Here is a 21,836-nt window from a genome sequence, read left to right as displayed (position 1 = left end):
TATTTTCAAACAAGAAATTGACAATTACATTAAGAAATATAAGATTTTTCAAAAGCTTAAAAACAAAATTTAAAAAACCATGCAGATGGTTTGGCAGAAAGTCATCGAACAAACAGGAAACATTCGGCAGGTTACTGTCGAACCAATATGAATTGTTCAGAAGACACTTGTCGAACAACTTTTTTATTAAAAAAAAAAATTGGGTTTCGTTCGGTTGTGTTTTGCCGAACTATCTCAGTTCTATTTGGCGGATAGTTGCCGAATGAATCAAAATGGTTTGGCAGACTAGTGTCAAACCAACCGCAAAAGTGACAACCCCCAACCTGAAATTTCAATCTTAAACCCTAAAAATCTGCACTCCAAAACATCTCAAACGAACAAAAAAGGTGTTGAGATGGATGAACCAATTGAAATTACATAAGAAAGCCTTAGATTTACATTTGAATCTAAAAACTTTAAGTTATGGCATACCTCCAACTTGCAGCAATAGTGGGGAAAAAAGATGTTGTTGCAGCGTGGTGAGGTGGTGAGATTGTGAGATGGTGTAGGGTCCGGTGACCTCGAAGGTGGCTTCAACGACGGCCTAGATGACGACTTTGACGACGGCGTTGACGGTGGGTTGACGGTGGGGAGCCAAGAGAGGTGTCGTTTGTTGTGTGTTAGGTGGTAGGGTGTGTACGTAGTGTTTGGATGTATTGGGTGAGATGTGTAGTGTTTAGATGTGTTAGGTGAGTATGTAGTGAGAAATTTGGTGAGAGGAATAAAATAAGGGTATTTTGATAATGAGAGGGGTGTATTATGAGAAATTATAAATTTTAGAAAGTCGAAGGAGATGTGTAGTGAGAAGAAATGGAGTGTAAATAACAGCACTCATATTTTTTTTAGGCATAAATTCAATTTAAACATATAACTATATATGCTATTTCAACGAGGTCCACGAACTTTCAAATATTTCAAATATACACCTGATTTATTATGTAAATTGAAAAATAAAATTCCGTCCATCAATTTATTGAGAGATCAGTTAAATGTCAGCTTGGCTTTTGTTAAGGGGGATTAATTGGCGACATGGCACCAACTCAGCATACATTTCCCACCAAATGAGCAACACATGTCCACTTGACACGAGCCCACACACCCATCACCTCTTTCCCGCTCGTCAAACGCTCTCCTGACCATTTAGTCTCTCAAAAACATCACGTTTTCTCCCAAATTCGAATATAAATCTTCACTTGTGTTCAACGAGCGAGAAAAAGATGATGAGTTTGTGGACCCGTGTCAGGGGTTAGGTGGACCCGTGTCGCTCATTTGGCGGGAAATGAGCGACACAGGTCCACCTAACCCCTGACACGGGCTCACAAACTCTCTCTCTCTATTATTATTAAATTGTGGGCATGTGTCGCTCATTTGACGGGAAATGTTTGCTGAGATAGCGTCACATCGTCAAGTAATCCCGGTCAGCAAAAGCTAAGCTGTCATTTAACTAATCTCTCAACGAATCAATAGACATAAATTCATTTTTCAATTTAGATAATAGATCGGGTGTATATTTGAAATATTTTAAAGTTCATGGACCCCGTTGAAATAGCATATAGTTATGTATCTAAATTGAATTTATGCCTTTTTTTTATTTTGAACAAAAGTCCAAATAAATTTGGTGTAATTCTGTTCATACCCCACAATTTTCTCATCACACCCTACACTTTTTTAAATGAGAAAAAACACAACAGCAGTAGTGATGCCAATGGGAATGGCGTCTCTACTCTCCCACATCACCTCCCTCTCTCTCCCTCTCAAGCCCCACCAAATCCTCAAGCGGAAGCCCCACCTCTCTCTCTTGAGTCTCTTCCCTCACTCTCCAAACCCCAGAAGAACCCTCTACCGCAGACACTTCTCTGTCTCCTGCAGTTGCTCTTCATCCTCTGCAGTTCCTCAAACCCCACACCCTCCAAGCAGCTTCAATGGAGACCTTGGGCCGTACTTGTCCTGTTCTATGCCCTATAAACGCCTTAAAGTCGCCGTCTTGCTTAGCGGCGGTGTCGATAGCAGTGTCGCCCTCCGCCTTCTCCATGCCGCCGGTCACTCCTGCACCGCCTTCTACCTCAAAATTTGGTTCCAGGTACGTTCACATGAAACCCATTTTGATACTTGTATGAGAATTGGGAAAATCTTCTTTTGGGTATTGAAGAAATAAAGTAATATGTCAACTTTTTCGGTTATTGATCGGAAACATTTAATATTTTGGATGTTCAGATTCTGCTGAGTCTCATCTTGTGTTTAATTTTGGGCTGAAGATCAAAATTTTTTTCAAATGGGATTTCTTTGACTTAATGAGTCATTAGTTAGTGAACTCTGCTCCAGTGTGTTTCCCATGATTTAATTGGATTATTATGAGACATGTATTCCTTATTCATTTAAGGCTCAAAATTTTGTGACTTGGAACTTCTTTTTATTTTATAATCCAAGTTTATGTATGATGTCTCTTCTCCAAACTTGCTATTAATTTATAAATCCTATAGTTAATTGCATTTTAATGGAAAGGAATCTTGAGTTCCAACTCCCAAGAAGTAACTGTCAGGACGAGCTATACAAATTTCTATCTATTACTAAAGCTGTACGAAGCTAGTAATAGGCACTCACAGTTACAGGGTATTTCTGGCAAGTAGTTTGGTTCTTGATATAAAGGTGATTTCTAATAATATGTACACACAGGTAGTTTGTAAGTAAAATGTTGAGAAGTCGGACTAGAAATTTTTCAGATGGAATGAAATGAAAACAAATAGTAGATCTAACATGAGACAACATTGAAAAGTGATATGAGAGTTTATACATTGACTTCTTTGGTAATCTTTTTGAGTGTTTGAGTCTCTACAGAAAGAGCTGCTTTTGATGTGTGGTTTTATGTAGGAAGACTTTGAGAACTTTTGGTCAGAATGCCCATGGGAAGAAGATTTGAAGTATGCCAAAGCTGTCTGTAATCAGGTCAGTTTCTTTCTATCGCCACTTACAATCTTTATTTGAAACTATAAACATAAGTGGGGTGAAAAGGATTTTCAATCTCTTCCCCCCTCCTCCCCACTCCCCCCCAAATGAGGCTTCATTTCGAGTGTTTGCATGTTTTTGGATTCTATGGTTTGCAGACACACACACACAAATGCACTCATCTTTTTGAATTTCATTCCCTTTCTTGAATTGTTTGTCATTTTCCATCCATTTCCTTACATTAAGAAGCATACATGCATGCTTTTAATGGAATCTTGCTATTATGTGTGATAGAAGAGATTTATGTTTAGTTTCTTGGTATAGCTTATGCAAAGTGGAGACTTTTCAACTGAAAATAAATGACATTGATTTTCAGGTTGATGTCCCACTAGAAGTTGTGCATTTGACAGATGAATATTGGAAGAATGTGGTATGTATTTCTTCCAATGTTTCTATTGTATTTGTAGATTATGTTCTAATAGCAGTCACATCTCTATGTAGTCTGTCAGTAGCCCTGTGCTTGATCATTTTGTTCTGTGTATCTCACAGCTGTTTAGTATTCCATTATTTAAGTCAGTTTAAATAAATAATCATTTTTTCCCAGTTTTTAGTTGGGTAACTGGATTAAGTTATTGGTCTTTTTTCCCCCAATTAAGCCATGAAAACATTGGTCCATGTTTCAGGTGTCCTACATTATTGAAGAGTATCAATGTGGTCGAACTCCTAACCCAGACGTTCTTTGCAATACAAGAATAAAGTTTGGTATGTAGTCACCTGAATTTAAGATTTAGTTCTTACTATTATGTTCCTGATTCCAAATTTAGTTCTTTGTCTCTTAAGCTTATTTAACCTCTCAGGTGCATTCATGGAAGCCATCAGCAGTATGGATTTTGACTATGTTGCATCTGGACATTATGCAAATGTTGTCCACCCATCTGCAGATCAAATGCATAAGGATTCTGTTTTAGAACTATCACAAGACATGGTACCTATATGCGATACATATTTGTCAACTTTTATACTTGCTGCCCTTTAAGATTATTAATCTTGACTTGTTTAACTTGTTAAGTTTGATTCATTTGATATTCGAATAGGTTATTGTGCTATATAGACATATATATAAGTTTTGTTGTCATCATACAATCCTCAAGTTTGGTGTTGCTCTGAGATCATAAGCCTTGAAACATCATGGAGTTCAATGTTTGCAATCATCATATTGCATTTTCTTTAGTGCAATTTGTTATATGCATATTGCCTGTTAATAATATCTTTAATATTACAATTTTCAGGTGAAGGATCAGACATACTTCCTTTCGCATCTTTCTCAGGTCCAGCTTAAGCGATTAATATTCCCACTTGGTTGTATGTCAAAGGTTAGTGGGGACTAGTTTACTGCTATGCTGCACTTCACTAAATACTTATTTTAGCTGATTCTAGAACATATGCATATATTGAATATTCATTATCTCTTGAATGTAGATGAGCATCACAAATTTTAGCTGGGGAGGAAAGCATGTTATTGTACAAACAATTGAAAAGGCTCACTGCAACTGTATATAGTTGTTCAATAATAAAAATGTAAATGGGTTGATATATTAATTTGTTGATATGATCTTGAATTTGCAACCTACATGCATGAGGTTTCTCATTGCTGATGGGAAGTCGAGCATTATTGTTGTCAATCTGCGGAAAGCTGTAATTTCTTGTATAGTTATTTGCAGCCTCTCCTTTCATTATATTCTTTGTTTAAGCTATGTAATCCTTGAAAATTCACATTTTGTTATTTTTCTGGCTGTTGTGGAAACTCTTGTGTAATTCTTTAATCCCGATTCCTTTATCTTATCTCTGTGAATATCTCTATAGGATGGAGTTCGTAAACTTGCCACAAAGTTTGATCTGCCTAACAAAGAGAGAAAGGATTCACAAGGAATATGCTTTCTTGGGAAGGTATGTCTTCTGAAGCTGTTCTCAACATTCATACCCCTTTCCAGAATATAAATTTACATATAAATTTAAAGTATCCTTGCTGTGACATTTTTCATGGAGGTAAATTATGAACATTAACTTGAAGTATAGATGAAAGTCATACATATCTCTGACCCTTAAGTCTCAAAATGTACTGTTTGATTCTTTTTGTTCCAATATCATCCCCTGAATCGCACAACTATCTTTTTGGATGCCAAAATTTAAATGGTATAATTTGGAGTTATAAGTGATTCTTTATATAACTTACCAATATTCTTCCTGAAGTTATCCTTTGTGGGTTTACTTGAGCGACCAATTTAAAACCCTACCATCATTCTCTCGGTTTTTTGTTTCCTTTTTGTTATAGATAAAGTTCAGTGAATTTATTGCAAGACACATAGGGGAGAAGGAAGGTGTCATATTGGAAGCTGAGACTGGAGATTTCCTTGGAAAACATCAGGGGTTTTGGTTCTACACAATTGGTCAACGTCAAGGTCTACGCCTCCCAGGAGGACCCTGGTATGTTCTCTCACTGTTAATAGTTGGACCCCTTTCCAAGGTTTTCTGGTACTTGTTCTTTATTCAATTTTTCAATGTAAAATCTGGTCATGGGGAAGCATTAGTGGCACTGATATATTGACTATTTTTTATTTATTATCCAGTTAGTATTTTATAGCTATATGTTTTTGGATTGAACATAACGAGTGTAATTTGAATAATATTTAGGATACTCCTACATAATGTAGCTAGTAGCTACTAAAATCCTGTAGGATGCTCCTATCCTACATAATGTGGTTGTGCCTATCTAGCGTTCAGATTCAGGGTCATCATTGGGTTGGGTTGTCCCATCAAAATAGGATTTCCAGCCAGACTAGGCCTTGGTCTTTTGGGCTGTTGACCAGTCAACTGACCCTGTTGGGCTGGCCCACCACATAAATGTAGGGCCCATGCCCTACCCGCATGCCATGGGCCAATGGGACTCTAGTAGGCTGGCTCTTGGGCTGCCAGTAATAGTCGGACCGTCAACCCACTAGTTTGTTTAATAAAAAAATAATATAAAAAAATAAATACTTAAAACAGAAAATAAAAAATTATATAGAAATTGAAGCATCTAACTTTATTTATGAATCAAAATAGAATATATATTATACAAATATAATTTGAAAATAAGAATATAAGGAGCCAAATATTGAAATAATATATAATTATATAAAAATGTTATATAATCTTTAGAATTATATATTATTATTTTTAACTATTCTTATATATTATTTTTATTAAATCGAGTCAAGTCATCATGTAATGGAGTAGTGTGTTAGTATGATAATTGAAAAATAAGAGAGCAATATTCTTGATTAGGGATCACTATAAGAAGCCAAATATTGAAATGTATTTTCTAATTATTATCAAGTTGATATTTTTGTATATATATTATGCGAAATATATCTTATAAACACTGGAAAACACTATCCGAAAGTTCTTTGGTTGGTGTTATTTTAGATTCTAGGTATAAAATGGAAGTTTTGCAACCTTTCTTAGAAATAATACAGATGAATCAAATCAATTCTTTTTTGAATTTCTACACGTGCAATTCCCTTGACACTAGAGGATATTTTCATATTTTTTGTACGTAATTTTTATACAATTGTATTATGGAACATGATAAATTCAATCAGACACTAAAACTATTTGTTTATATGCTATGAACATATTTTTCACGTATCTTTGTTGTATCCTACCATTTCGAGAATCATTGTATTAGCTTATATATCCAATTCTGGATCCTTGAACCACTTCAAGCAAGAATTTCACCTTTTCTGTGGGTCGTCTTATCTTATGCAGGTATGTTGTTGAGAAGGAAATTAAAAACAATGTAGTTTTTGTGTCAAGGAATTACTTTTCAGTTGACAAAAGAAGGCGCCTATTTCGTGTTGGCTCCTTGAAATGGCTATGTGGGTTGCCTCCAGACCAGATCAGTCAGCTAGAGTGCAAGGTACAAATATTAAAAATCTATCTCCTATTCTACTATCGGATTGTCATTATTTTAGTTTTCAGAATGCTGTTATTTATTTTTCTTATGAGTGTTCTGTGTAAAATTTGGTCTTATAATCTTAAATGAATCGTATGATAGCCGACTGAAACCATCAAATTCCTAAATATTCTGTAAATAGTGGCAGTCTCATAAATAATGACTCTCTTGTCTACAGCATAGAAAACTTACCATAGTTTGATTTGTTCTCTGTCTCTCTTTCACTCCGTATCAACGTCAAAACTTGCCATTGATACGTTTGGAACTTAATGGACCATCATTCATCACACAAGGTCTGAAATCAAATGTGGACTAATTGTGAGACATATGGTTTTGGGTATTGATTAGTCTCCCAAGGAAGGGTAATCATGTAGTAGAACCAGGAATGCTTTGAATCATGTTATGTGGTTTGTAGTTTAGTGTTTAGAATCCAAGTCAATAGAAGCTGAAATGTTCTAAAATCTTCAGGTCAGACATGGGCCTGGTTTTCACAATTGTAGCTTGATAATGGAACCTGGTGAAGATGGCCATGAAGATGTTGCAGTTGTCCACTTATCTGAAGATGACCAAGGCCTGGCAGCTGGGCAGTTTGTGGCCTTCTACCGAGGGAGAACCTGCTTGGGCTCCGGTGTAATATTGAAGTCTTGGGATGATCAAGGTTTTCCTGTATGTGAAAAAGCTCTTGAAATTGCAAAAATGGAAGATAAATCACTTCTTGGTAAACCAGTTAAGATAAAAGTAAAACCAGAGAATCATATATCGGAGTCTGGTCAGATGGATGGTATGGAACTTTGTGGAGGACCAAAAAATTCTGGAATTGCTGCTGCCAAACAACGCATGCAGGCATCTCAGGGAGAAGCAATCATCAGATTCCCTGTAAATTGGCTGCAGAAGTTTCGAGAGAAGTGGTTGCGCATGTTCTAGCTTTTGCCATCGAAAGTGCAGAGTTACAAGAATATATGGCTGGAAAAAAGAAAAAGTACTACAAGTTACAAGTAGAGATGGCCCTTTCTTTCCGGGGATGCTCTGTTCATGTATAGAAATATTTGTAATAAAATTTATTTATGAGAGTTTGTAATAGTCATATGGAGTCTTTGCCCTTGGGACAATTATTTTCACTTAGTTGAGTGTAATGATAACCACATTTTTGTCATAGGGAGGGCTCCATTTAAGCCAATTATTTTCCATCTTTCACTCATGTATTGACATATTGTATCTTGATTACTTGACCAAATCTGCTTGAATTTTCGCAATTTTAAACTTGTAATCGTTGTCCCTATTCTTTGCAATTCTTCATATATTTTCAGAAAAATATCACATTCAGCATATTTTCACAACCCAACTACACTAGCATTTCTTAAAACAATAATTACAATTAGAAGGCACATCACTTCATGGACATCATAAAGTAACTAGAAAAGAAGATTACATGGTTAGAAGTTCTTGTAAGCTAGCATACTAGCAAATTAATTTTCGTTATGGTAGGCATAGTGTTGTGGGGAGGATGAATGGTAAACATAATTAGGTGGTGAGTTTGAATTATAGACGTATCGGGGTGGAGAGGATTGATAATAGACATATTCGGGTGGGGATGGGGTATGATGGACATGATGGGGTGGAGAGGGGGAACTGAGTTCGCTTGTTATGGGAGTAGCAATGTGAGTTTGATGTAGACAATGAGTTTCATGTTTGTCTACTCTAACTTCGACCAACTCCTGTTCCTCAAATGACCGGAAAATAGGGTGTAAGTAGGCATCAGCCAAGTATGATTTCAAATTTAGGTCAGGTTCCGAAGTTCGCTCCATAATGTCTTTTGCCATGGCTTCCTGAGGAAGAAAACAAGGAAGATAATTTCCATCAGAGATTTGAACAGAAAACTTGCATGCTTTTGAGGAATCGTATAAACCTCCAAGAAATTTATACTTCATAGCATATTAATCCATTAAAAGAATGATAGACAAACTATATCAATTCACATTAGGCACATCAGAAGGGACCTTGATCAAATAAGTTACAGCTTCTACCACAAAGTGCACCACAGACATGTGTCTAACTTGGTCACACCTCAACCCAAAAAAATAAAAAACTTGGTCACACAAACAAAAGACCAAGGCACATGAATTTGTATTAAATTTCAATTAGTGCATTTGCCATTGCCTAACACTCAAGGATAGATTAGACTGGGGCATATGCGCATATCAAAAGGGACCTTGATCATATCAGCCAAAGCTTCAACCTAGAGTACTTTGCAATGTGTACATTGGTCACATCAGAAAGGGAAGGAGCACATTGACTTTGTATAACTTCAAAATATGTAAACTGCCCTTGCTAACACTCGAGAATATAGGCAAGTAGAGTATATAAAAAGCCAATCCATATTAATCAGCTCCAAATAATACAAGGCCCTCCCAAATATAAACACACCATTAAATTATCACAGAACTGTTAAATCAACTCACCAAAGCCCCACTACTATGCAGCCAATTTATCACAAAGAGGTACTGTATCCGTTTGGACAAGGAAGGACCTATTGCTAACAGATAATAGACTCAATTTCCATGGAACACTTGGAGGCAGCTAAAGGAAATTACTCATACTAAATGTGCTTGAAGGTTCACTTTAGCATATGGAAAAATTAAACCAAGTGTCTGGAGGACACCTTTTAAATACACAACTGCTAATGCATTAGGTTGTAAATGCAAGAAGATCACTTGGAATAAATTGAATGTGATAGACCCAAAAATTAACTAAGAGTTCCACGCTTACCTCAAGTGGGTACTTTCTAAAGGCAGGTTCAAAACGATACTTGCAGTACTTGTGGAATGATAATGTTAATATGGGTAGAGCAACGAGAAATGGAGTAGAATTAGCAGCCTTTTTTGTGCTTAGCAAACCCATCAAAAGTAGTTGAGATATCAATAGGCTTGCTATTATGCGGCTATGAACTTGTGGCCAAAATGCAGCAGCACTTTCATATTGTTGATTGTACACATTGATTATCTGCAAGCAGATAGAGAACAAATTAAATGCAGAACTAATAAGAAAATCAATATGCAATGCTTACAGTTATGATCTGAGGGGGAAATCTCAAAAACATTTATTGCCTTTTCTTTATAATTTCTTCATATCCAAAACCTCTAATCGTCTTCCTTTCAGAAAATGAAAACACCCTACATATTTCAATGAAGTGCTGGTATATAAATCTTTTTACTCCATTTACATTGAGATGGCAAATGGATATTGTTTCAGTCCTAAATTACCCATGACTTCTAATATACAACTATTCGCTTCTGAGTTTTTGAAAACCGTGCAAAATCATTCTTAGACCCATTTATACTAGTGCATGTTTATTCTTGAGTTTTGGAATCTTCTTCAGGACACTTGTAAAATGCTACTAGATGCATTATTAAAGGAAAAGAATAAAACATGATGAACAAACTGACCTGGTGACGGTAGACTAAGTATGCAAAGGCAAAGAAGACTAGTATAAAAGGAAGCAGGATTGGAGTAATCACAGCATACACAATCCCCAGAAGGAAGTATAGTTGAAGACTAGGGAGAGTCTCTGGAAGATCCACACTCCCAGGGTCCGTTGTCTTCTCTCTGTCTCTCACAGTTTTTACCACAAACATGTTCTTAAGATGAAATATAACCAATGGCTTCAAACGGAGAATCTCACCAGCAATTGCAGCCCACCCATCAATCATTATATATGTAATAAAGAAAGTAGCCTTCATTGGTATAGACACTCCAATGGTTCTTGGGATCCTATAATAAACCAGGTTCCTTAATAATCAGCCATATAAAAAAAATAAAAGACGGATATTAACCAAGTTATATAAAAAGTACAAAATTCAAATCTTTGCGTACAAATTAAAATCACTGTAAAGATTTGTACCAATAATGTTACACTAGCGACGTCAGATAAGAACTACAATCTTTACATATAATATAGTTAATAGCATCTGAGATTAATTCTGATATTCATAATATTAGTAAAAATCTTTTCTGATTGAAAAGTTTCTGCAAGGCGTCTGAATTCCGGACAACCAGTAGAGAAGTTCTTTTTATGTATATATAAGTACCCTAGATCTCCCAAGTGCATTGGTGATGTGGGAATCATGGGTGTCACAATCTCCCCTTGTTAAGACCTTGGCATCCTTGCCAAGAGGTAATCACTCATATACTAATCGACATGCCTTTCTGATGTGAGACGCAAACCTGCCTACGGATCCATGTTATCCCATAGCTCAAGGGGGAAGGTGCCTTTTTCCTCACCAGCAGCAGGGAGCCATTGTCATAACCATGACCCTTGAGTACCACATAGGCTATGGGCTAGGTTGCATTCTCATACCATTTGTAACAACCTAAGATCAACTATAAAGTGCTAGCTGAAGTTGACTTTTGGACTCCTAAGCCTTACTTAAGTACCTTAAATCTCTCAAGCACCTTACTGATGTGGAGTTAAAACCAATTGGCTATGGGTGGAGAGGCCCAAGATGTTATAAATTGTAAGGTAAGGCTTTACTTCCCCAACATGGGATACTCTCAACAGCGCACCAACAACAAGGGCTCGAAAAAACCCTCGTATACACAAAGTATACATTTACAAGTGTAGTGAATCTATGAAATAGCTACCTCTTCTGCCTAAATTCTAGCATTGAACCATTCGAACAGAAGACTAAAGTAAAAACATAACTGTATAACTACACAACATTAACTAATGTATCCTAAAAAATCTGTCTCCTCCTCTCCTTCCAAAGACTCTACAAAACTGTGCAGGGTAAATTTCCAAATCAATGTCGCAATTAAGAAAATAAGCAAAATAACATTATAGCCTTTAATATCAAACTTAGAAACCATAAAATATCCAGTGATAAAGATAGAATATTACTGTGTAGCTGATTGATGAAGAAATGAATGCAGTTGCTCAAAAGCTGTTCCAGTCACTATGCTTCCCAAAAATACGTTGACTAACATAAAGTAATAGTATTTCGCTGACGTCTTCCGTTCTAGGGTTGATAATGCTATATGCCCCTCAATTTTTGACATGATCATTAATACTGTTGGGAGAATGTACATAAATATCTTCAGGGCAAGGCCAGGAAGAAAACCCTGTAGAAATGACTTGATGAATTTCCTGTGAAAAATTACAGTTAATTTTTTGTAAGTATAACCAAATTTTAAAAAATTAAAAAGCCATATAACATATCAAAATTAAAGAAAAGAGAAAGCAGCTGCTGCAAGACATATGAAAAGGCCAAAAGGCCATGTCACAGCGTCTAGCCTATAAAAGTATGAATGCACAAACAACTTAAATAGATTCCCAAGCATAAGTTAATCAGGGGTTTCCAATGCAAACTTGTTAAAAAGAAATGAGTTCATATTTCATACTCTCAACTGAAATTAGCAATAGTATCTCTAAGTTGAAGCAAATTCTTGAAGTTTCAATGAGTTAAAATTGGACAGCAGGTAAACAAGAAGTTGGAGAAAATTCTAGCATACACCAAATCAACCATTGCAACATTGCAATACACAAGGACTCATTTGATTGGATAAGTAAATTCTACATAAATGAGCACAAGAGAAAAGGATTTTACTGTGAGATATAAATAATCAAATACATGGAAATAATTATTTGCACAATTATTTCAGTTATATAATTAATGGGAAACATTTGAATAGAAAAGGATGTGTGTGTGTGTAGAGAGAGAGAGAGAGAGAGAGAGCATTAGGTCTCCTTTTTTCTTTTTTGGCAAAAGCATTTCTTTCAAGGGGAGGTCGACTTACATTTAATTCAAGTGGTTCTAAGCAGTCTACCCACTTACTGTTTATCTTTGTTCAAGATTACAATAGGGGTGGCAAAGAGGTTGGAAAAAATGATGAGGGTGGGCAGGAGTAGAAGGTCAGAAACATCATCTCATAAGCTTGGAGGTATTGTCCAGATGTAGCGAAAAAGGGGGACTTAGTATTGGGAAATTATTTCTGAGGAATAGAGCTTTTTGTGTGAAGTGGCTTTGGAGGTTTCCAAGGGAGAGGAGTCCTTGTGGCATGCAGTATTAAGGAGTAGATTTGGTCTCCATGAGAATGGCTTGGTTGGAAAATCAGCAATCTGAGTCTCCTGTAGAAATCCTTGGACGAATATTTCTAAAGGGCTGGATAAATTCTTGAAGTGCTGTCAATTGGTGATAGGCAATGGGGTAAACATCAGATTTCGGGAGGATGTGCTGTTGGGGGACCAGCCTCAGGAAACTCTTTTCCCGTGGCTCTTCAGGTTATCCAGCTACCACAATTTAGTCATTTCCAGGTTTGCTTCTTTGCCTTTTGGGAGTTCGGATTTTGGTTTCAGAAGAAACTTGAATGAAGAGGTAGAGGAGTTATCAGCTATGCTCGTGCTACTAGAAAGTGTTCATTTGATCAGAGACAGAGATGATTCGAGGCATTGGAGGTTGGAGACATTCAGGGATTCTTCCTGCAAATTGCATTTCAGAATTTTTAATGATACAGTGGATTTGTCAACCTATGATCCAGCTGTGGCAATACGGGATGCAAGGGTTCCAACCAAGGTAACTTGGGTTGGTTTGTGGCACATAAGAGGGTGAATACGTGTGATTTGCTACAAAAAAAAAAAAAAAAAAAGGAGACCTAATTGCTGTTTTTTTCCTAGTTGGTGTATTATGTGCAAGTTGAAGGGGGAGAGTGCAGATCATCTATTAGTTCGGTGGCATAAATGCATAATTTGTTTAGGGAGGCTGGAGTGAGTTGGGTGATATCAGATGGGTACCACTCTCTTCTTAGCGAAAGACGTGCTGCTTTTGGCAGAGGAAAGAGGGCTAGAGTTCTGTGGGATTGCTGCAGAATGGCTGTCCTGTGAGTGGTTTGGATGGAGAGGAATAGGAGTAAATTTGATGATTATAAGGAGGTAGGGTTTTTTTCTTCACTTTGGGCTTTGGTCTCAATAGAATTTAAGGATCTATCTTTGTTAAAGCTTTTTATATTTAATTCTTATGTAGATTTATAGATGTGTTCATTTTCAACAGTGGACTCCTTGTCTACTGCTATTGTACCATTCCTTTAAACGATTAATATATAATGATAAAATTCAAAGAAGCAAAAACATGATCTTTTAATGCATTAAGGTGTGAAGCAAGGGGGTATAGAACTCCTATAATATTCTTTTAAACTTCATTTGTGCTTATTGGTGAAAAAGAGATGATGCACTTTTATCATGAAACATTAAGAAATAAAAAATAATTCAAATGTTTTTTGATGTATCATGGTAGGTATTGTACAATTATTCTATTAAAAGACAAAAGTACAACATATGGTAACATTACTTCTATTCTATCCATAGCCTAAGAAAAGGAGCAACACTTTCTGGACCCTCCAAATTTGCAAGGGCTTGCACAAAGGCTATGATTGTATCATAACAAAGCAAACACTGACAGAGCAATATTACAAGTCGTTTAATAGAATGAATATGAAAATACCTTGGGCACTTAATCAAAACATGAACTTCCAACATGAAATGTAAAGCAAATAAATTGATGTACTATGGTATATGTTATTTAACAATAGAATCAAAAAACCATATAATGTGGTAGGTTTACTTACAATTCTATAACCGGCCTGAGAAAAGGAGCAACTCTTTCGAGACCCTCTAAATTTGCAAGGGATTGCACAAAGGCTATCGGTATCATGTAGAAGAACACCAAAGCAAACACTGATAAAGATATTACTAGTTTTCGGATGCTTAAAGAAACAAATGGTATAGCCAAATTCCGCCAATAAACATCACGGGGTTCTGGGGCCCAATTTGTCAGCCATAGTGTGGGATTCTTGCTCTGTTGTGTTTGTGCACAAACAGCAGCTCCCCAGCGTGAATTAAAAGATACAAAAGCAACCGGCAAGATAGATTTGGAGTCTTTGAGAATTTTTTGTCGTTCCAGTGCCATCTAAAGTACATCACAAGAACAGAATATAAATATGGTATGTATGTATGTATGTATATATACACATGTGAGAGGAAATCCAACCGTGCACCAAATAAATTTTATTTTATTTTTTTAAAAAAAAGAGGAAACCCAACCGAAAATACAGAACATATGTGTGCTGTACTTTATAGAAAGAACTAACCCTAAAGAAGATAGATATATAAAGTTGAAAATTGATACCATAAAAACATAAAAAGTATAACATTATCAATGCTACGCACAACTTACTTTTTTATCAAACTCCTTAATCAGTTGTTTGTAGTACTCAATGGAATCAACTCTTTCACCCCAAAGCCCCAGAAATCCTTTCTGAAAATGCAAAGAGTTGTTAAATGATCAATTGTAGATGAATTGTTGAATGAGTACATACATTTATTGTCTAAAAATGTCATACTATATCAGTAGTGAATTAGTGATATGCACATTTGAAATGTTTATATCCTTTAAGCACATATGAACACAGTACCTTTCTAGTTGGTTTTTTGTCTGGATGCCTTTCAAACTTAAGCTGGTTATAGTCTAGCCAATTCTGGAGCCGATTTCGCTTTCTCACAAGTTTGGCAAATTTGTTTGCGTTGTACACTGCCTGAATAAATAAAGGTAACCCTCATAAAACAAAAGAGTTTACTATGAAAAGAGGGCACAGCTAGTGCAGTGTATATCGTTCACCCATTAAACTCCACACTACAGAGCTTATTTATCCATAATAGAAAATGTCATAATAATATTTTATTACCTGGTGACAAAGATAATGATCCGGGTGGTTCGTTTGAAAGAAGTGGTCCACACTATCGGAGAATGAGCGACCAGAGACATGTGGTATATTCCTAACAACTACCTGAAAGAAACAATAAAATTGAAAATCATAGCATTAAACTTAGAGTTTTAAGCGATCTTCAAACAAAAAGAATAACTTTTGGAAGTGGCAACATTGGGAAATTTTTTCCTAAGACTGGAGATATCTGGGCAAAGCAGGGAAGATATTTATTAAAAACAAAACAGAAAAGCAAAGTCATGCAGATTGCACTTGGTAAATTTAAAAGTGAAGATCAAAAAGATTTATACAAGCATCTGTTCACCCTTAGAAATAGAACCACACATTAAGGAGATTATATCATACTAGCTCATCTAGAATATAAGTTTAAAAAAAAAAAAACACAAACAAACTTAAAGAAGGTGATATGGTTCTGCTTATGAACTTTGATAGTTTCTTTCTGCTTCATGTTATTATTTATTTTTTAATCTTCTTTGTATAGTTATTACACCATATACTTTCATAAAGATCATGCACATAATAATTATATAACAGCATGATCCTTAACTTACACGATTGAATAGCTATTGACTATAGTATAGAATTATAAAAATACATGACTATTTCTTCTCAAGTAACAACATGCTTAACATAAATGTAAACATGCTAAGAAAAAAAGGTGATATAATTTTTCTAATGACTTTTGGTAAATTCTAATTCGTCTTATTTAATCTTTTTGTAAGGTTATTTACACCATATACTTTTTATCAGGATCATGCAAGATATGTAATAAATTAAATATCATCATCATCCTTACTTACATGAATGAATAGTTGGTATCTATAGTATAGAATGACAAAAAAATACATAACTGTTTCTTCTCAATTAATAGCATGCTTAATAGTTTTCCACAATTGTGCATCGATCGATGATTTACTCACCGTGAACTGTTCTGCACGCCTGTGCTGAGAAGCTAAGAATTGCAACCTCATTGATGCTACATAGTCATACTCCTTGTATAACATGTAACAAGTCCAGAGTGTGAACAAGTATTCCAATGCTATGTGGACAAAAAACCTGAAATTTAGATTTCAACTCTTAAGTAAAATCTGCATTACCTATGACATAAAAATTAGAATATAACTCGTAGAAAAATATGCAAAAATATGATGGTGGATGCCATATTGTTAATTTCAAAGTACCACTCTACTTCAAAATACCAATCCTATGATGTTTGTTCTCATGACAAAGGAAAAACAAGCCAGGAACAAATGGGGAAAAAAAATAGGAAAAGAAGATCAGCCCAGCATGAACCATGTATTATTTGTAGTTGCAGCTAAAAGATGAAAGGAAGAGAGACAGAAAACCTACCAACTATTGGCAATCAATATTCCATTCTTTACTCCACTTACAAGGAGATAAACAGATGAAGAAAATTAGTAAGCGGTGAATATAATGGAGTTTCCTTAGGCCCTTTGTAATTAATAATGTATTATTAATTTCAAGCAGCAAATTCTGAATTATTTGACCCCAATTGCTTCTCTTGGTGGACGCATTAATCACAGGGGAACAACAATTTGCAGTGTATATGGGTGAGATTATTCAAATGGCTTTTAGGATAGTATTATACTATTAGCTTTGATACCCAAACTGAAATTTTAGTTCTGATACCAGTTATACCACTTGTTGAGGCAGTTAAAGTATATCAACACCAAGATCAATTTATGATAGAGTCAATCACAAAACCAAGAAAAAAATATAAGGAAGTTTGGAAAGTGATGTCTATACCCACAGATAAGAGAGAAATAATCCACTATAAACTACTAGAGAAGTGATAGAATTTAATAAATATTAAGACCATTTCCTGAAACAAATTCGATTCTGTAGTGACTGATATTATTGCCTGCTAGAACATTAAAAAAAATAAAAAATAAAAAATAAAGGTGATGTCCATAATCTACTAGCTTAAGGTTTTGGGAAAAATGGCAAACCAACAATCTTTATAATGGTATCAGAGCATAAGTTGAATTGGACATGGTGGGCTCTAATGGTGGAGAGAGACCCACATGTGAAGGGGAGTGTTAAAATATAAAACACTTGTTTGCCCTTATCCTAATTCCTAACAGCTTAAGCTTTTGGGAATAATGGTAAACCAACAAATTTTAGCATTACCCTATCCCAAGCCCAAAAATAATTCCCTGCTACCGTGGTCTTCGGCATTTCTTGTCTCCCTCACCTCTATATGAAACCCTACAGATTTCTTATGATTGACATATCTTTACAACAGTAAGTGATGGCTACATTTCGTATTTAAAGAGCCGAGCAATTTTGTTTGAACAGGGAAAACATTGCTCGCTATACAAAGATAACTATCAAATATTTGACTATCAAACTAAAATGAATTTTACGCATATTTTAAAAAAATTAACTCAATGTAACAATGCAGGTAACATTGCTCATCTACGAGATATCATCGGTCAGTAAACAATTGCTGGATGTATGGATTGAACTTGCAAAATAAAAAAGAAGCATGCATAACTGTAGTGTTGATTTGGTCTTTATTTACTCATAAATATCATGAACTTCATCTCTCTAATGTAAAAATTCAATTAAATAAAAAGTGAATCATACGCCTCATATGTTAATCAGTTTCCAGACCAGTCTGAATATTTCTAAAGGTGTAAAAGGGTCACAGATTACCTTATTGATTTAGGGCGCACATTTGAGATGGAGAGCTTATCAATATCACTCACAACCAACTCTTTCCTAAGGAAAAATAATGTTCCACTTGATACATTGACTGGTATGAGAATAAGAAGTGCTAGGACTGCCATTGGAACAAAAATCTTCAAGCTGCGAATAAAAATTGATATAAGAAAAAACCAAGTTTAGTTATAATAATGCCCAGGATATTAAGCTTCAAAATCTAAAAACTGAGCAAAGGCTATGAATCGATAATAAACATATATCACAGTCACATAAGTATACACACCCAAATGCATACATATAATATGATAGAGCCTGTACTTGCTATGGCTATTGCTGATTAATCTTTTCTTCCTTTTTTTTTTTGAGGTTACTTGTAATCCATTTTCCACTTATATTGAAGTCATCATTGCAGGCATGTAGTCAATAAAACGAGGCAAACGTGAAACTCCCTGTGTATGTATGTGTGCGTGTGAGGAAGAATAGACTTTTCTGTTAACATTCGTCCACATAAGAATACAAGCTGAGATGAGCCATTGTTTGTCCACACACTATTAACCGTTTTGAATAGCATTGAATACCATGTTAACAAATTCAATTCATTGCTTTAAGATAAATCGGGAATGAGCAAATCCTAAATAATGAAAGCATAAACCAAGTAGTGGCATCTTATATGACTTTAGTGCACAACATCATTTACTGTATCCTAGATGTTTCAGTGGTTCACATCACCTCTGCATTGAATTTATATTGTGACCTGTTGAATATAACACCTCTTAGTTTAACATTCAAACACTAAGCAAGCTGTCAATGGACAAATTGTTGGTAGAAAGACTTTTAAAGATATGCTTAGGCCTCCAAAGTGCCAGGATAGATGATGAATGCAGTTCTAGTTCTATCAAAACATAACTAGATGGACCACACACACTATGTGTGTATTTAAAATTTCAAGTGTGGTGTGTTTGGATAAGAGTTGTTGGTTGACATATAATAATCTGTAATTACAATTACCCTTAATTTTTAATTTTAATATTACAATTGTTAAATGTAATAAGGGTATAGTTGAAATTCGAATGTAATGGTTGACAAGATGGGTCCTCTTAATTATAAAGATGATATATAATATGGTTTTCTCAAAAAAAAAATATATATAATATATATATAATTTGGCTTTACGAAAGTGTGAAGGGCAAAAGCCAAAATCAAGTCTATTGTATTACATATGCAACGCTCCCCCCCAGTCTGAAAAACCCAAGCATCAAAAGACAAAAATTGCTCAAATAACTAACAAATCAAGCTTTAAAATACTTTCAATTTCAGGACAAAATGGAATCGTTTGAACGGTACAAATTCTGTAATTATGGATGCTAACAAACCATGGACACATAATTGTATCTGTGGGTACTGATGTCTGTCCCATGCAAAACAATCAACACCAAAAGCCAACCCACACCAATACACAGTTGCATACAGATTGAATCTAATGTGAATCCAAGTAAAATTCAACGCAAAATATTGCAACCCACAGCTAATCGATCCAAACAATGAATTCATCCTAAACTCAAAATATAAACCTACCATACGCAGAGAAGAAAGGAACATTCAAGTTTTTCAAGTCCAATTTTATAAATTCTTTGAATCCAAAAGAACGTACTTCTAAGCAAAAGAGTCAAAAAGTAGTTATTTTGTGTAGCAAAAAAAAAAAAGTAATTTGTTTCCATCCGAAAGTTATTTCGCTAGAAACAAACAATACCCAGAATTAAAAATCATGTAAGATTACTACCAAATGAAAATTAAAAAGAACAACCAGGATCCAGGAGCGTAAATTCATAGCTGTACGACAAAAAAAATTTAAAAAAAACCGCAATTTTCTGTTCCAAGTCAAACTTAGGACTAACCCACAATAATTTATTACATAAATGAAAACAACTTAAAACCATGTAATATCACCCAAAATTCCAGTACTTTCTCAGAAAAGCAAGCAAAAGCCAAAAAATTGTAGAAGAAATGAAATTCAAGGGAAAGAATTGTAGTTACCCCAGAATGTAAATTCTGAGAAAAACAGCAGAGTCAAGGCCAGCATGGTTGATAATCTCAGCCTCACTCATTCTCATGGCCTGAGGCATCCAATTCAAGAAAGTGAGGTAAGTCTTGAGATTGAGGTTGACAAACTTGCCCACAAAGTTCCCAGAGCGCCTTGTTGGGCTGTTTCTTGAACCATTAATGTACCATTTGGGATAATAGACCCTGTCATTGACAGGCTGGATTCTGAGCAGAGCAAAGGCCAAAAGAAAAGCAAAGGCACCCAGTATGTTGATCAATGCTGAGACCCCAATATCACCAAGAGTTGCCATTGAAATTGAAGCAACTCCTCAGAACAAGAAAAGTTGCGTAGAGAGGGAGAGTAAAGAAAGAGGAAAGTGGGGGTGGGAGAGGCTAGAGAGTAGAGAGCAGACTAAAGGTGAAAGCTGAAGTAACACACTGGATTGGAAGATAGAGAAAGAAAGAAGGAAAAGCATATATCTTTTTAGCAATCTCTTTTTTTGTATGAAAGTGGCCAGTGGGTCTCGTGATCTGTTAAGGAAGTAGCATTTTATACACAAACACATCATAAAGCTGTTTTTATTCTTCTTTTTTTTTGTGTTTTGGTTCATGGGTTTTGTTTCTTTTCTATCCTCAGCGTTATAACAGTGGTTTGTTGCATAACTTGCATGTGAAAGCGTGATTGAGTGAAGTGGCTGACTACTACTTGAGTGTTTTTGGTTGAGAGAGGAGAAAGGTGGGGCTGGAATTGGATGCTCTTTTCTAAAATATAATTAATATATTAATATACGGTATAATTAATTTAATATATTTATATTTATAAAATATAATAATAATATTTATTTATATTATAATATATAAATTAATTTTATCACATAATAATATATCAGTAATAATGTTTCGTTATTTTTTTATGATATCTTGTTCGGGTTCATGTTGCTAATTATTATTAGTTGTTGTCACTTGTCAATGTTTTGCATTTATGGAACAATAAAATTTAAAATATCACTTTTTTTCTTTTGTCTCTTTCAGTTCCCACCTTTTGCATGCGGCGGGAAAGCTGGATGCCATCATGGAATTTCCTATAGTTACGGCAAATAATCAGCTATCTCATTTTAGTTTAATAATTTTTTTAGTCCATGTAGAATTAATTTTGTAAAATAAGTTAAATAACTCATTTAAATATTTGATAAACTTTTTTGTTCTTCAGCTCCAAGAATAAATTTTGAGTGCCGTGCACACTTTTTTTTTTTTTTTTGACACTCTTTTCTCCTATATATCTTATATTCTCTTTTAAAATTTTAAATTTTTCTTTAACACACCCTTTTAATTATCTTAATACTCTTATTTTATCCATTTCACC

The 21,836-nt window shown here is 35.0% G+C and overlaps 2 protein-coding genes across 2 annotated transcripts; one reads left to right on the top strand and one right to left on the bottom strand.

Moving 5' to 3' along the window:
* Positions 1-1,750: 1,750 nt before the first annotated feature.
* LOC147273364 (tRNA (5-methylaminomethyl-2-thiouridylate)-methyltransferase) lies at positions 1,751-8,223 on the top strand. Its single transcript, XM_086256279.1, has 10 exons — positions 1,751-2,119; positions 2,908-2,982; positions 3,359-3,412; positions 3,666-3,744; positions 3,840-3,967; positions 4,272-4,355; positions 4,846-4,929; positions 5,315-5,466; positions 6,790-6,940; positions 7,445-8,223. The coding sequence occupies exons 1-10, from the start codon at positions 1,751-1,753 to the stop codon at positions 7,898-7,900; spliced, it is 1,632 nt and encodes a 543-aa protein (XP_086112405.1). The 3' UTR covers positions 7,901-8,223.
* A 30-nt stretch (positions 8,224-8,253) lies between these two features.
* LOC147273363 (early-responsive to dehydration stress protein (ERD4)) lies at positions 8,254-20,993 on the bottom strand. Its single transcript, XM_086256278.1, has 11 exons — positions 20,468-20,993; positions 18,425-18,577; positions 16,666-16,801; positions 15,707-15,808; positions 15,437-15,556; positions 15,199-15,279; positions 14,591-14,931; positions 11,871-12,116; positions 10,420-10,744; positions 9,743-9,976; positions 8,254-8,802 (listed from the first exon to the last, which is right to left on the bottom strand). The coding sequence occupies exons 1-11, from the start codon at positions 20,782-20,784 to the stop codon at positions 8,443-8,445; spliced, it is 2,415 nt and encodes an 804-aa protein (XP_086112404.1). The 5' UTR covers positions 20,785-20,993; the 3' UTR covers positions 8,254-8,442.
* Positions 20,994-21,836: the final 843 nt, after the last annotated feature.

Source organism: Dryas octopetala, chromosome 9, assembly GCF_963921425.1.
Source record: "Dryas octopetala chromosome 9, drDryOcto1.1, whole genome shotgun sequence".
NCBI classification, from domain to species: domain Eukaryota; kingdom Viridiplantae; phylum Streptophyta; class Magnoliopsida; order Rosales; family Rosaceae; genus Dryas; species Dryas octopetala.
The sequence above is the reverse complement of the archived record's forward strand: the minus strand, read 5'-3'. Positions and strand labels throughout refer to the sequence as shown.